The following is a 17,305-nucleotide window of genomic DNA, read 5'->3' as shown; positions in this document are numbered from 1 at the left end:
ATCCTGTACATACAGAGAAGTTGACATCCCCTTGTGTTTCTCTGCTAGTTTCAGAGAGTTGCTTCTTTACCTGGAGAGGTACACTAGTGGGAGGAGGACCTCTGACCTCTCAAGAATGCTCCCTTTCAATTATCTCTACCTCACCGACCATATTTTTGCTATATCCCTTTGTCCCACTTGACCTTGTCGTCCCTCCCACTGCTTTGACCTCAAGTCTGTCCCTACGCTCCAATGCTCTTTTCTTGCTGCCTCCATTTGACCTTCCTTTTTGGGGTGACCTATCATTGCATTCTCTTCATGAAGCATGGATGTTATCCTGTCCAGTTCTAACCTCTTTTCAAGAAGGTTTCAGTGGATACCTGGTGTCTGGGCAGTGATGTCTCAGGACGACCTCACCTCACTGTAGAGCTGAGATGGGCCGCTGTGAAGGGAGAGATTTGCTTATACCTCATGGTGTAATTTGTACTCTTTACTCTGAGCCTTATCCAAAGGACATCGGGGAAACCCTAGCAGGGGTGATAGTGGTAGTGGCCTTTCAGGAGGCCATAATATGAGAGCTGTTTTCATTTTCATCTTTCTGACCATAGTTTGACCGAAGATATGAGGAGATTAGAGAATTAATATCTAAAAGTTCCTCTTGGAATTGATCTTCTCTCTTAAGTATTATTCCTCAGTGTCATGAAACCCAAGGTCAACTTTATTAGACTCTTTGAACACTTGATTTTTGGTGCCCCATGATGCAGGCAGGTGCTGGCTTTCCTATTTGGTCTGGAAAGAAACAAGACACCCCATGGTCTCTTATAAAGTCACCCTGCAGCTGGGTTGATGACTCTTCCCAGGAAGAGTAAGCTCTGGGTGGTCACATCCCAAATGAGCAGCAGAAAAGGCCTGTTGAAATGTGCTTGTGGAGCTGATGTTGCATTCAGTGGCTGGGGCTGGGAGAGGAGGCCCGAGGCAGCCCCTGCCTCAGTTCCTTTCTCACTCATGTCCACCACCGCCTTGTGTGATACCTAGAAGAGTAAGGGGTACAGAGGGTCAGTTCTGAGAGCTTCACGAGGGGCAAACACCATTTTGTGCTGCACTATGAAGATGGAGGCTAGGGGTCTCATTCTCTTCAGGCCCACAGCCCCTGCCTTCCTAGGAAGCAGCTCCAGCCTTTATTTCATTTCATTTCCTCTCCCCCATTTTTCCCTGCTCCATTATGTCATGGGTGTTCACCCTGACAGTGCCATTTGCTTTTTAACAGAAAGACAAAAGAGCAGGGCTGAGGGCTCCCTGACTGTATACTATGCTGCAAAAATGCAACAGTAACTTTTAGGTGCATTTCTTGAGTACCTGGATGTACATGACACAGCCTTGGCTGTCATTTTCTACTACAAACCATTTTTAATTCCTCTAGGTCTTTGTTTTATAATCTTTAAAATGCCTTGGCTTGCCTAAACCATTGGTTTTCAAATTATATTATAAGGTTTAAAATTTTATGTGCTGCCTTGACATCGTTGAGCCTCACAGAGCCCCAAAGATTTAACGGTAAGTTTCCTGTTCTTTCTAGATACACCCCTCACCCAGCAGGAAAGACTTCCCACCTGGCTAGTTCCTCTATCAGCCAGACCAGTTGCACCTGACCTGGTTCTCAACCTAATGGGTTATATTTCCCTTCCAGACCATGAAATTATTGAAACCCAATCACATCTTCCTCTGGGAACCTGAGGGTACCCTACCCTCTTGTTACTACAAAACCTGCTCTCATAGCCCCTGTGGGTTCTCTCTGTTTCTGAGTGCAGCCCCCATGTGGCCCCCATGTGGCCCTCAAGGTGTGCGGTATCCTACTCTCCTGGGCTACCAGTATATGTGACTAAGAACCTGCTGGTGATCTCATTTGCCCAGAGTCAAATGTCTTGTGTTTGGCCATTCCCAGAACCTTAGAGTGGGAATCCTGCCCACACCAATGGGGTGAAGAGGAGGTAGACAAAACACAAACTGGGCTCAGTGGAACACGAGTAGTTCCTTAGAGATACCTCACTGCAGAAGATCAGAGCATCAGGTTGTTTGATTCTCTAAGTCCTCCATCCCACCTCCATGAGAGGACCTCTTTTTCACCTCATTTGCAGACATCTTATACCAAGGAAAGATTCTGAGGGCTTTTTAAAAAGTTGAGAAAACACGGACCATGATGAAACTTTTCATTTCTAAAAAGCTCTATGAAAAGATAAACCTAGCATTCAAAAATTCTTTAAGAGACCAAGCTATTTTTTCCTTCTTGTTCACTTGTGCACGTTCACACACAAACATACACACACATACCACACACACATGAAACCACATCCTTATTGTCTTGGCTTCACATTCAACTCTCAGCTTATCTTCCCCAAATAAAAGGCAGAATACTTTCCTTAAGAAATTCCCAACAAAAAGTCAAATGGTAACTGTGGCAGTTTGAAATTATTTATGAATTCCAAAAAGAGAGATTATGTTTGTAACTGGTCTCTTCCTCTGGTGTGATCCCCTCTGATTGTATTAGATTCAGATGAGATGTCTTTCATTCAATTATGTTAAGATTAGGGTTTTGATTCCACCACGTCAGTAGAGCATAACTCAGGGTTGAGTCCTGCCCCCTTGGTGGACTATATAAATGTTCACCCACTCAAGAAGACACACAGAAGAAGATACATGAGAAAAGAGAAAAAGCTCCATGGATGTTAGAGGAGAAAACTTTGTCATGACACGGAAGAGGAGAGAACTTTGATCCTGCGACCCTGGGAAGAAAGACAAGCCCTATGCCAGCCCATAGCTGAAAGGGAGGAAAGCTGAACCCTCTCAGAGATGACCCGCCATCTTGCTTCAACACGTGGCAACTGACTTTAGTGAGAACTCAATCCTGAGTTGAACTCTTTAGGGCCTTGTAACTGTAAGTTTTTACCCCAGATAAATTCCTTTTATAAAAGCCAACAGATTTCTGGTACTTTGCATCAGTACCCCTTTGACTGATGAATACAGTAACTAATAACTCTATCCCTCAAACAAAACAAAACTAAAAAGACAGCTGAAGATCAGGGAAGGGCCTCAATGCCTTCCTTCTTGTGGAGGATTGTATTATTATCCCCGAATATTAACTCTTCCTTCCTGGGAGAGGGTTATAAATCCTTGCCCGGTCTATGTAACTTGCAATGCCTCCTGTGGGAGCAGAACACAGTCCCACACCACTGATGTGGCCTTGATTATGGGGCTCGCTTTGGCCAATGGCACGTGACCAGCCATGACATAGGTCATGTTTGAGGAGAAGCATTAAGAACCTCTGTGCACATTTTCTTGTTGTGTTCTTACTGTATGGGAATAACTTTTCTTTAACCTACAATCTGGAAGGAAGAAGACAGGTGAAGCAGGTCTGCAGCCAATGGCAGTGGTATGCTCTGACATGTAATATGAACAGGAATTAAACCTTTGTTACAGTAAGGCACAGAGATTGTGGGGCTTTTTTGTTACTACAGGAAAATGAATATTTCTCTTCATGCCCCACAACTCTCTATGGTTATAAGAAAGGAAGACAGGTTTCCACAATAGGCCCTAGGAGAAAAAGTGGAAAACAGAAACAAAGTGTTTCCCACACCTGGGGAAATTCCGGCTCCACGGGTGACGCTGCGTGAGTGTCTAATGTAGTTAGAACCCTGCAAGTCTGCCTTAAAGAACAGAAGGTCTAGGAGAAGGGGGAGTCGAAAGGGAGCTGCCCGTTAGCTATTTGCTTGGATAGTAGTGAAAATAAATTTTAAAAGGATGGTATTAAAGGACCAAAATATGAAAAATAAAGGAGAACTTGACATTCAGATACGCTGCATGTTAGAAAAAACCTGTCTCTTCCCCTTTATCTCCCCTGCACGCCACCCACACACATTCACCAGCTTACCCTGGATATGGTTTTGTTGAGATTTCCAGTAATTCCTGAGAAGTCAGCTTCTAAACTGAATATGTTGCCGAGACCAATTTGGGGAAGTATCTCTTCCAGGGTATATGTTCCAGAAATGGAAAACCGTGGCAAATGCAAATCCAACAGACTGGAGAGAGAATTAGACAGAGAAATTCTGTTAACTTGCTACATATGCTATTCTTGCCTTGTCTGCTGGCAGCCCGGACTTTGGAAGATAAGTGTTTCCCACCCAGTGAAAGGGGGAAATCAGTCTTCCCAGGACATAACCTGAACCCACAACCCAGAACCCTTCTCCTTAGACCTCAAAGTATCTCAGCTGGTTCAGAGAAAACTCCCACAGCAAAATGCCTTCATCATCTTCACTCACATGCTTTCAGGTGCCAGACACTGGGCTGTTTTCACAAGATTTGGCAGATTGAATCCACTTAATAACCACACGCAGCAATTACTGTTAACATTCTCCCACCTCCATATCTAATTCACCAGCAAGTTCTTTTGGCTCAACCTATGAAGTATATCCTATATCCATCTGCTGGTATCCACCTAATACAAACCACTGTTGTTGCTCACCTGTCTGATATTTGGTTCCCTCATCTGTAAAATGACTTGGTGATGCCCACTCCATGGGGCTGTTGGGAGGATCAGATGCGAGACCTTGTATGTGGAGTGTGTGGTAGAAAATCAATACAATAACTCTCACTCCAGGAACTGTTATGCCTTTTCCATCAAGGTTGCCACATTCCCCTGGGCTAAGTAGAGAAACTTCTTTTCACCCAGAGTGACTCTCTCCTTTTTCCTCTAGGAATTTTCTTCCTCCTTAGTTATTGCTTGGCAAGTTCCAGGGCACCTGCAAGCTTGACTGGTTGATTATCAACTTAGATACCTCTGTCTCCTGGCTTTGGGATCAAGTATGATGAATTCATATTTGAGGATCTAATTCAGATTAGAGAATTATTGCTAATTTAACTGCTGGGGAAATTTGAGGATTCAGATGCCTAGTTGAAGTGAGACTCATTTGAGAGTCAGAATTTCAAAAAGGAGGAAAAGGACATGGAGAAAAGAAAGGCTAAAACATCTTAGCCTACTTTACAAATTTTCCATGGTTAAGACTTGGAGAGCAGTCACCAGAGAAAAATTTGAGTACAGTCTAACAGAGGGGCATCTGGTAGAAAGCTTAACACAATAGATATTCAATAAATGTAAATAAATAAATGAATGGAATACAAAGAGTGTTGACACCCCCAGGTAAGCTAATCTTTCTCACAGCTAAATGGAGGGAATCCTGACTGGCCAAGTCTGAAGTTTTCATGTCTGAAACACAATTAAAATACCTGCTATGGCATTGTAGCTCTCGCTGGTAAAAGAAGCAGTAATAGAGATCACCAGGGATTTTATGAGTAACTTGGGAGAGGGAAGAATAGGTGTAATAGGGGGGAATTTTCAGAACATTGGATTTGTTCGGCATGACATTGTAGCAATGGAAATAGGCCTTTGTAGATTTTGTCATAACTTACAAAATTGTGTGGGACAGAGTGTAAACTATAATATAAACTGTAATCCATGGTTAGTAGCAGTGCTTCAATTGTAACAAAGTTGTAACAAAGTTGTAACAAAGGTACCACAGTAATGAAGGATGTTAATGTGGGAAAGTGTGGGAGGGGGAGGGAGTTGTGGGGCATATAGGAATCCCTTGTATTTTTTATGTAGCATTTATGTAATCTAAAGCTTCTTTATAAATAAAAAATTAATTATAAAAAAAGAGAAATATATTTCAATAAAAATCCTCACGGAAACAAAAAGAGTAACTTGGGTTGGCTTTGCTTATTAAAGGTCAAAGCAGGGAAAGGTCAAATCAAATCCTTCCTGAGAGAAGATCCATTGATCTAGAAGATTCTATAGTACTTCTCTTGGGATGGGAGAAGGCACAGGCTCATCCCAAGGGAACCTGAGACTGTGAGGCTGGAATCAGCAACTGGCTAGAACTATGTAAATTCATGGAAACAGAGTCCCTTAAATCCTGGCCTTTCCTCTACCCTGGAACTCTATCCCGTTTATTTGATGCTGTGTTCCATGACAAAATACAAAACATCCTTTCTCTGATTTTGGAATTCAGTGTGGATAGGGCACTGAGAGATGATTCCTGTGAGCATGAAAAGTGACAGGTGTCTACCAGGTTGCAGTAGATTAAAAAGTGGCCATCAAGAAGTGAAGTTTATGTCCCTTCCCCTTGAATCTGGTGGGTTCTGCACCAGCTTTGGTCAATACAATATGGCAGAAGTGACACTTTTCAAGTCCAGGCCTTAAAAGAGTGGTAGCTTTCACTTCCTGTCTTGTAGAACACTCCCTCTTGGAGCCATGATCTACTCTGTAAAAAGAACTAGTCTGATGCTGCCATGCCATGGGGAAGTCCATGATAGCTGTATGGAGAGAGATGCCTGCCCAGCCCCTATCTGTTCTAGCTCTCTCCAGATCAGGCACCAAGCATATAAGCAAGGAAGTCTTCAGTGGCTCTAGCCCCAGCCACCATCTGATGGCGACCACATGAGAGGACCCAAGTGAAAACTGCCCAGGTGAGCCTCATCAACATAAACTGAGTGGGATGATAAAGGTTGGTTTAAGGCATTCTGCTTTGGAGTGGTTTGTTACGCAGCAATAAGTAACCAGAATTCCAGACCTGATTTTATCCCAGACTAGCCCACAAAGGAAGATTCACCCCCAAAAGAGGTTATCTAGTGAAGGGGCCTAGGGAAACCAGAAAGCTGAAGCTGATGTGACACACCACAAGCCAAAAAGCAAGTGAGATGGCAGGGAATAGGATAGCAGTGATATAAAATTGGCACTTTGATTTTTACAATGTTTTTCTTGGTATTTAATTTCTTAAAAAGTGTGTTGGTTTAAAAAGAGGAACTTTTTAAAAATAAACACTGTTCTATGGGAGTCATGATTGTTCTCAAAAATTGCCCTTGACCTGATTTGTTTTTTTTTTAAGATTGATTGATTGAATGATTGATTGATTGATTTACCGCTCTTCCCCCCACCCCCACCTCAGTTGTCTGTTCTCTGTGTCTATTTGCTGCATCTTGTTTCTTTGTCCGCTTCCATTGTTGTCAGCAGCACGGGAATCTATGTCTCTTTTCTTGTTGCATCATCTTGTTGTGTCAGCTCTCCGTGTGGGTGGTGCCATTCTTAGGCAGGCTGCACTTTCTTTGGTGCTGGGCAGCTCACCTTACGGGGTGCACTCCTTGTGCGTGGGGCTCCCCTACGTGGGGGACACCCCTGCGTGGCATGGCACTCCTTGCGCGCATCAGCACTGCGCATGGGCCAGCTCCACACGGGTCAAGGAGGCCCGGGGTTTGAACCGCGTACCTCCCATGTGGTAGACGGTCGCCCTAACCACTGGGATGAGTCCACTTCCCTGACCTGATTTGTTGACCACACTTAAAACTACCTTTTGGGATTAGATTACTACTGGGAGGAAGAGGGAAACAAGGTTAAAGGAAGTTGGGTGTAGAAAGATAACCAGGAAAGGATAATAATAATTTACACTCAAAGAGCGTAATTCATGCACCAGGTATCAGGCAAGGTTCTCTATAAGTATTAGGGCAAAACAATGAAGTAGGTATTATGCCTCTTTTTATGGTTGAGGAAATCTGAGACCCAAAGGGGTGAGAGAATTTCCCAAGATCATACATTTAGTAAAGTCTGTGACTCAGACTTTGAGTTATTTAAGACCTGCTTGGAAACGAGAGAGCAGAGGAGAATGTTGCTATGGGGGAGGAGTAGTGGGGTGAGGGGGGTGGGGGTTACATGGGGACCTCATATTTTTTTAATGTAATATTTTAAAAAATGAATTAAAATAAATTAATTAATTAATTAGGAAAAAAAAAAAGACCTGCTTGGGTCCTTGAACAAGGTCTGCCAGAGTCCTTTTATGCTGACACTTACCTGGGAAGGAGTAATTGGCTCCATTTTCTCAGCATCTCTGGCTGCAGAGCAGCTTCTACCTGCTTCATTTTCCCTGGGTCAGGAAGGATCAGTAGGGTAAGGGCATTTCCACTATATTCTATTTGAAGGACAGTGCAAGCCACCTCCACATCATAGAGGAACCTGTGCATTTCCTTTTGGTGCATCATGGGGATCTGGAGAGTGATCTTCTCATTCACAAAGAAGCTCTCTTGCTTCTGAGTCCGGTAGCAGTTGAAAGGATGCTTCCACTTGGCTGAAGACACAGAACCCATAAAACCATAAGAACATACTCCAAGAGAGCAACTCTGGGCAGACATGCACAAAACTACATTGGTTGTGTGACTCCAACTTGGGTGTTAGCATGAAGCCAGAATTCAGGCCTGGCTCAGTCACTAGAGAAAGCCACTAGAGTATGAGTTCTAACAGCTTATGATTTTGTTTCATTTCTAGGTTTTCAAGAGGCCAAAGATCTTGTCATCTACTAACCACCTTCCATGTGTGAGACATCATCTCTTCACACCCTCACAAAACTTAATATTAAACCAGTATTGTCATCCCCATGTTAGAGATGAGGAAACTGAGTCTCTGAATTTGTGTAAGCATTCCTAGTTTGCAGAGCCTTTAAGGTGTGGAGCTGGGATTGACCCCCTGAATCTGACTGTACTGCCTAGGTTCTTTGTAATACCTAAATTGACCCCTTGCTGCCAAGCTGCCTCTAGGCAACAATCTTCTGTCTGCATGGTGACTGCTGTCCAGAGAAGATCAAGAGTCACCCCTCCAACTCCCTCATATCCATACTGTAAAAGGAGAATCAATAAGGTTAATAAAATGTCATGTATAATGCAAATGTCCATTAACACAGGGTTGGAAACACAGACCCTGTTGGTCACAGTCATGTTCATAATATATTATCTTCTCTCATACTTATTAACTCTACCCACAACCACCTCCTCACTTGGCCTCCTGACTGCCCTGGTCTTGATGACTGGGGAAGACTCTGGATCATCCTGTCATTCATATCCACACCCAATGACCAGATATTGTTGATTCTACCTCCACAGCCATGACTTTTGTCAAAGCCACCATTAAACTTACTTTGGACCATTTCAAGAAACTCCTAACTTGTCTCTCCTCTCCTACTCTTACCTCAAAACTATTTTACAAATTGCAGTCTGACTGATCTTATTATGTCACCCCACTGATTAAAATTTTTGGCAATTCTGAGATCTCTAAGGATAAGGTCCAGAATCCTCACACAATCTCCACTTACCTCTTTAGTGTAGATCTTGGCACTACACCACCCCAAACATTCCCCCAAGTTTATTCAATGCTCCAGGAAAACTAAGTTAGTTTTAATTCCTTAAAAATGTGACGGTATCTCTTTTACCTGGGCCTCTTCACATCTTGTTTCTTTCCACCTGAATCCTCTTATCCCCACTTCTCCCATGACCTCTTCACTTGAGTAAATCCCACTCATTCTTTATGCCTCAGGTTAGGTGCCTCTTCTTACTCAAGTTGGATAGTTGTCACTTTTGAAAACAGCATGGCACCCCATACTTAAGAAAGCAGAGCATCATCATTCCACTGATTTGCCTCCTTACTTATTAACAACCCAGATGGGACTGTGAGCTACAAGATAGTGAAATACTATCTTATTCATAGATTTTCCTTGAAATACAGTCAGTACATAATATGTATTCTTGAATAAATGAGTGAATTGTATTCTTAGAAGTTTCAAACATGAACACCAAAATGTAGGTCAAAATAATTCATTCAGCAATCATTAAAGATGTTGTTAACCTTCTGTTACACGCTGGAGAATCAAAGGCAATTAAGGCTGAGGCCCTTGAGACTTCACAGACTGAATTAAAGAAGAAAATCCCTTTTCTTCCTTAAACACTTAGAAATACTAGATAAAATAATGGAAAAATAAATAAACAAATAACCAAGTTCAAAAACAAGAAACCAAGATTTCAGAAACAAAGAAGGGATGTATATCTCTGAGCTGGAATGAAGTTATCTGGCTCACAGATTTTCAGAAACAGATACAAGCTGTAGAGACTGTAATATTTTCTCAGGGCTACTAAATGAAATTCGTGCCCACACTTGGAACTGAGTTCTCTGCAAATAGTGAGGGGCTAAGAAAAGTAATCCTTTACCCATCTGAAAAGACTGAATTAAAACACTCTCCACAGAAGCCCAGAGATAAAGCAGGAGAGCTCACTACATTTCCAAGACCAAGGGTGGAAAGAGTCACCCACAGGAATAAGTCTATGTTTTCATTACCCATACAATACAGGAATATCTCCCCTCTTTCCAGATATCAATATAAAAACAGTGAAGACAATAGGACTAGGTCAAAAGCAAATATGAAATTGACCCATAGAGACACTTCCAGAACCCAGACCTTAAGAAATTCACTCAAAAAATAATTCTCACTCAAGATGAGCTCAAGGAAAAAAAATTCAATCCTCTCTTGAGAGAAAATCAGCAGGTGCAACAAAACCAATTACTCATAATCCAAGAATTCTAGAGCATAAAATAATCTGAAAGAAACTTTTAAAATGTGTTTTATGAAGGAAGAAAAGAACAGGTCATTCTGTTAAAACATAAAGTCATAAAATGAAAATACAGTCAGTGAATTTGAAAACTCAGTGGAAGGTTTAAATTACAGATTAGACATGGTTTAAGAGAGTATTAGTGAACTGGAAGTTAGAGCTAAGGAAATCACTCAGAAGGCAGCACAGAGATAAAGAGATAAGGAATATGAGAGTTCAAAAGATGAAATGAGACAACCTAATTTCTAATAGAGCTCCAAAAGTAAAGAAGACAGACAGAGGAGAAGCAAAGAATGGAGGAGAATTCTACAAAATTGAAGAGAGATATGAGTCTTCAGATTGAAAGAGTTAATCTGGTCACAAAGAGAATAAATAGAAACAAAAACACACCTGGAGCATCATCATAAACCTGCATATCATTAAAGACTATAAGATGATCTTAAAAGTTATCAGAAAGAAGAGATCAATTAATAAGAAAAATAGCCATTAAACTAAAAGCAGATTTCTCAAAATAATTAATGCAGAGCCAAGACGATAATATAAAAAGTATATAAATACATTCAAAATACTGAGGAAAATACATGGCAACCTATAAATCTATATTTAACTAAACTATATATATATAAACTATATATATATATATAGTTCAAATTTGAGAGAGAAACATATTTCAGGCAATGACAGAGTTTTCTATCGATAGATCTTTGCTACCTCTCACTGTGGCAATAGTAAACTCCAGATGAATTAGAGACCTAAATCAAACTTAAACAAGAAGAAATGTTTGAAAAAACTTACTTGAAATGAAATGTAGGCTAATATATTTATGACTGTGTAGTAAGAAAAACCATTTTATATTACAAACCATCTAGGAAAGGGCTGGTAAATTTAGACATCATAAAAACATCTTTTGTATTACAAAAGATTCTGTGAACAAATTCTATGTTCTATGAAAATATGGTTGCTATATAACTTATAGACAAAGGATTAATGTCCAGAATATTTTAAAGAAATTGTAGCAGTCAGTAGGAGAAACCCAATCCAACAGAAAATTGAAAATATCGATATAATGCCTAGAGTATATTGTAATGCCAAAAATTATGGAAGGGCCCTCTCCCGAAAAAATACACAATAACAGAAGTATATCAGAGGGACACAGAAACCAACTGAAAGAACTCCAAAGCTGGAAGAATTTGAACAACAAAATATATAAGCATTAGATTTTAACCCAAAGTACAAAATAAATACCCACAATTCAATATTTATATAAATACATGATTGGATAAATAAATAAATGAGAGTAGGGGAGAAAAATCTTTCATGGAGAAGAATTTCAGATAATTTATATATATACTCTGCCCTTAAGAAATTTGAGCATAATTCCCCACTCCTTGAGTGTAGGGTGTTATAGTGACTTCCTTCCAAAAAGTGCAGTTGAAAAATGATAAAAAGAGTAACTGGACAGTAGAGAAACCTGACAGGAAATCAAGGTCAACATTCCATACAATGTGATGAGTTTGCACTTTACCTTTGTAGGCTTCCTCCCAAACACCTATAACCTTAGTTTAATCATGAGAAAACATCAGACAAATTCTGACTGAAATCCTGACTGACATTCTACAAAATACTTGACCAGCCATCCTCAAAACTGTCAAGGTCATCAAAACAAGGAACACCTGGGAAACTGTCACAGTTAACAGGAGCGGGAGACGTGATGACTAAATGTAATATGGAGTCCTGGATGGGATGCTGGCATAGAAAAGGACATTAGGTAAAGAAGAAGGAAATCTGGATAAACTGTAAATTTGAGTTAAAAATATATGGAGGAGCTCAGTTTCCTAGGAGGAAAGAGACATTTATGCTAATAATCTAGGAAATAACTGACATGAAAAAAAGATGATAGAAGTGTGAAATGTTCAATGCAACAACCAAAATAAGCTATCCATATAAATAGACATAGTAATGGCAATAAAAAATAAGTGAATAATAATACATACAGTATAATATCTTTTGTGTAAAATTTTAAAAATATCCACGTTTTCACATAGGATTATGGATGTGCACTAATGCTAGTGGTGTGGATGGACACACAGACAAGAAGGGAGCACATCAGCCCTAGGATAGTGATTGCCTGTGAGGACGGGTGGAAAGAAGGAAATGGGACCAGGAAAGGATGAAAAAGGACTTGAACAATATCTGTAATGCTGTATTTTAAAAACAAATAACCTGAAACAAATGTTAAAATGTTAATATTTGGTGAGGAAGTGTATGTATGATTTTTATATTTTCTCTGTATATATCTGTATGTTTGAAATATACCATAATATTTAAAAACAAAGCATTTTTCTAAAAACTCAGTTACTAATAGAAAAGTGAAATTTTATTTAAAAAGACTCAGAATGAGAAAAGTATAGGATAGAAGAAACACAGCAAGAAAAATTGAGTATTGTAAAATCAAGAAGTAGTAGTGAAGTTATTATTTATGATATGGTGGTAACTACCAAGAGAAACAGCTAAAAGAGTTCCAGGTAGTTGACTTTTATGAGTAGGGCTGGAATGGTGGTTGGAGGTGGTGCAGAACACAGTTCCTTCTCTTTTATGGGGCTTTTCAACCTTATACCTATATTTGCTTTTAAAAAAAATTAAATAACAAAGGAAAAAATAAAAGAGAGACTCTTCCCTTATAAAGCTTGGAGTTCAGTTTCCAGAGATTTGGAGAGCCTGCCTGCTATCTCTCTGGAGTAAGATAATTTACTTGAAGGACAGGTGGCAATAAATACATCCAAACAAGTCCTCACCTTTGAAAAAGATGTAATTCAAGAGAATCATGAGTGTGTCTTGGTTGAACTCTTGAAGGCAGTCCACAATTTGCCCATAGGTTTGCCTTTTAATGTAGTCATTAATCTGCCTCCCAGTTTTTATGGAATCTGTGAAGTTGGCAGAAAAAGCAAAAGCTCCATACAGCTCCTTGATACTGTCCAAAAACTGCTGCTGAGGCTTTAGTTGCTTGTCCAGGAACAGGGAGTTTCCTACTTTCAGTTCGAGTTTGGGGCTAGGCAGGTCCAGGGTATGGATTAGGCTCTGGAAGCCCTGGTGGATGTTGGCTACTGGAGTCTCTGTGAGGTTGAAACCAAGGCCCTCCAGGATCTGAGTTGCTGTGTCATCTTGAGCCCCAAGAGACAGTAGGGCCAGGATGGAAGAGATGCTTACTGGGGAGAAGAAGATATTTCCTGGGGTCTCGGTTGCCAATTGCTTATACAAGCGCAAAGCAAAGTTGGTAATGGTGGGCGTGATTTTGAGGTAGGCTGGGGCTGCCTCAGAGAGCTGATCCCTGGGTGGCTGATGCAACCCCAGTCTCTTATCTCCATGGGCAGGATAGGCCAGCATCCCTGCTCCCAGCAGCCACAGCCAAGCTGGTCCCATCCTCTGAAAGCAAGATGGTGAACATGTCATTCACCTTCATAAGTAACTTCATGGCTCCCCAGTGCTTACACAAAACCCACCATTCAAATTTGTCCCCCAAGAGTGCCATGGGGGTGCTGCAGAGGCAGGCAGTGAATGAGAAGTCAAGTTCTGAACACGTTTCCAAGGCTCCGATTAGAGCAGTGCCCCTTTTAATCTGCTTTACCTATTGATACATCTAAAAGATTTTGTTGAGTGAAGGACTCTGGGTTACAAAAACACTTCTTTAGTTTATTCTTTCCCTCCCTCCTTCCCTTTTTCCTTCCTTTCTTTCTTCTTCCCTCCCTTCCTCCCTTCCTTCCCTCTTTTTTTCCTTCCTTTTTCTTTGTTCTTCCTTCTTTCCAGTCATTTGTCAATCATTCATTACATTTTAAACAGCTACCTGGTCCAGGAACTGTGCTAGGTTCCTAGTATCCAGTAGGGGAAGGAAATAAACTTAATTCCTGACCCAATGGATCTTAGGGCATAGTTGGGTTGACACTCTATAGCTAAATAAACAAATAAATATGTAATTAAATATTGAGAAGAATTCTATGGAGCAAATGCATAGGACTCTATGGCAAAAAATGATGCTATGCCTCCCTTGAAGCTAGGTGTGGCCATGTAACTATATCCTTGTCAATCAGAAGTGAGAAGAGGAAGTTACTCCTGGATCAGGCCCTAAAAGGAAGAGAATTGCCCCCTCCCCTTCTGGTCTCTCCTTAGCTGGAATGTGGAAGTGATGAGCAGATATCACAAGATCAATGTGGCTGGATGTGAATTGGGAGAGGGATCAGCTTTGGTCAATCAAGCCTGCTATTTCCAGAATTGCCTGATTGTCTTTTACATACAGTGACTGAAACTTATATCTTAATTGAGGCAGGAGTTTAGGGCAGATATCTCTCGTGTGTTTTTAAAATCATAAAATATACCAGAAAAGACTTCTGCTCAACTCTAGGGGATCAGAGTGGAGCAGAATCAGGAAGACCCCTTGTTTCCAGACAGGGGCAGCAGCTCCAGCCCTGCAGACTTTGCAGTATAAGTGACACTAGTGTCTGCCATGTCTAGCACCTCCTTTTCCTTCTCAGGACCTACACACACACATACATCCTCACACTGTCACTGGCAACCAGGAACCATCCTGGTTGTGACATCTTCAGTGAACTACAGTGTCACCCACTTGCTCCCTTCAAAACTGACCCATCCATTGTCTCATTTTCACTGTGGTTGCTACTGCTGGCCACACCAAGTCTTGTTAATCTTTCCTGATAACATTTGAGCTTTAACCAGCACCTTTAGTACCTTTTGCCCAAACCAATGACTTCTGAGCCAATTAAAAACCCCATGGTATTGTGGGAGATATCATATTTTTGCAGATAGTTTATAGCTCCTAGTGCCCTAAAAATTCTGCTAAGCCACGAAGGCAAGTCATCAGGGAAGTACAAATGTGCCCTCTTGATCTATGTTGACATTTGTTTGCTGGTCAAAGTACTGCGGGTGGTTCCCCAAGGTCACTTGCTGTCCACCTCCCACGCAAATCGTTGTCATCCTGCTTAATAGCAGTCTCCACATGTTAGATTTTCCTTTGAAGGAGGATTTGGAAATGCAGAACAATTTGAAAATTGGTCTGCCCCTGGGTAAAATAAGAAATAAGGCTGTGATGAAACTTTCTGGTTTATTCTTTTTATTCAATAGAACCTGACACCATTTTCTACTGTACTGTACCCCAAAGATCGCCAGACTTACAGACAGATCTATTTCCCAAAGTAGGGACCTGGCTTTGGATCAAGGCTCTGCCAGTAATTCACTGTGCAATGAAACCTTCTGAGCCTCAGGTTTCCCATTTGCAAAATGCAAATAATGCATACCTAGTTTGCAGGGTTGCTTAAGGATTACCTGACATACAATATAGAAAGCACCTAGCAGAAGTGCAAAAGATTAGTTTTCTTTCTTCCCCCTTCACCAGGGCTGAGTGTAATTACACCTAATTCATTTTCTTTTTCCTTTTAAGGAAAGATCCCAGAGGAAAATCAAGAGCTTCATTCATTAATGATATTCCCCACTTTCAAGTACCTGCTGTGTATCAGGAATATAAGATATATTATATCACTGGCTTCCAATCAGAGGTGTGCACCTTCCTCTATGCACCAGGATAGAGGGTGAGGATTTTGTATCATCTCAATGACTAGAGGAGAGGGTGCTAATGACATCTAGTAGGTAAGGTCAGGGACTCAAAGGTTTTAAAATGGCCAGAATAGTCACACGCACTGAGGAGTCATTCTGCACAAGTTACCACAGTATCCTTTCTGAGAAATGGTGCTTTATATCATTTCATTTAATTCTTGTGAGAACCTTAAGGATGAGAAGATATTATCTCTGGTTTACATATGGGGCAATGGAGACTCACATCAGGACAAACACCTGGTAAGTAGCAGGGGAAAGACTCATATTCCAGACCAGGGCTCTTAAGCATGACACTTTCATGTAACAGTTTCTAGTATATTTGCTACAACATCATCATTTTGCTTTGTGTCCTATGTTCTGTTTTCCCGTCTAACTGCCAGGAATAGTTGGGATTCCTCTCTCAAAATTCTTGAAGTCCAAGTTTTCCATAAAAGGTTATTTGAAACCTGAAGTGCCTCCTTCAAGACTTGGAGGCAGGACACCCATACATTTTACCTTCAAGGTCTCATTTCTCCCATCCCTGGACCCAAAGTGAGAGAGAGAGAGAGAGACAAAGAAAGACAGAGACAGAGAGAGCAGAGAGAGACAGTGCCGCCACCTCTGCCTTCACTTCAGATACTCACAGCAAGGCCCCTGGGGACTCTAGCCTTCAGCAGCACTGCATGCCCTCGTACCCAAAGGAAAGTGGAGTTTGAAGCTCACAGCTGCCTAGTCAATATTTGTCAAGTCAATTCCTGGAACTGGTATGGAGACGATGTGCAGCAAACAGGATGGAACCCTTTTTTTCCAAGTAGTTCTCTTGTCCATCTGTCCTACAAATGAATATACTAGGATTCCCAGCCAAGCTCAATTTGAGGATGTTCTGATACTGATGATGATGGCAGGGGTGGGAGATGGTGGTGATGCAATTGCTACTGATCCATATACCAAGCTCTAAACAGAGTTCTTCATTGATCACTCTCATGATAAAGATATGGGAGAGGCACAACCATCACTATGCTACAGTTCAGGGGGTTGGGTGCTCAAAAGAGAGAAGTGGGCAAAGAATAGAGAAGAACACTGTGTGGTCTGAAGACCTAAAGAAATGTTCAGAATTGCTGAGGGATGGTGCTTTCAAACACTTTTGAGAAGGAGGTGATGAAAAGAAAGATAAGGAGGGAAAGATAAGCTTTTCTTGTTCTCACCCAAGGAACAACAATTTTCCCTCTGGGTGGGAATGCTTGTGCCAGACTCTCTG

At 41.1% G+C, this 17,305-nt stretch overlaps 1 protein-coding gene across 1 annotated transcript; it reads right to left on the bottom strand.

The window, feature by feature from the left end:
• Window positions 1–661: 661 nt before the first annotated feature.
• Window positions 662–16,843, bottom strand: LOC101424656 (serpin A11). Its single transcript, XM_004447916.5, has 5 exons — window positions 16,692–16,843; window positions 13,242–13,869; window positions 7,868–8,141; window positions 3,902–4,049; window positions 662–1,010 (listed from the first exon to the last, which is right to left on the bottom strand). The coding sequence occupies exons 2-5, from the start codon at window positions 13,864–13,866 to the stop codon at window positions 807–809; spliced, it is 1,251 nt and encodes a 416-aa protein (XP_004447973.2). The 5' UTR covers window positions 13,867–13,869; window positions 16,692–16,843; the 3' UTR covers window positions 662–806.
• Between the last annotated feature and the right edge of the window lie 462 nt (window positions 16,844–17,305).

Source organism: Dasypus novemcinctus, chromosome 3 (genome assembly GCF_030445035.2).
Source record: "Dasypus novemcinctus isolate mDasNov1 chromosome 3, mDasNov1.1.hap2, whole genome shotgun sequence".
In the NCBI taxonomy this organism is placed as follows: Eukaryota; Metazoa; Chordata; class Mammalia; order Cingulata; family Dasypodidae; genus Dasypus; species Dasypus novemcinctus.
The sequence above is the reverse complement of the archived record's forward strand: the minus strand, read 5'-3'. Positions and strand labels throughout refer to the sequence as shown.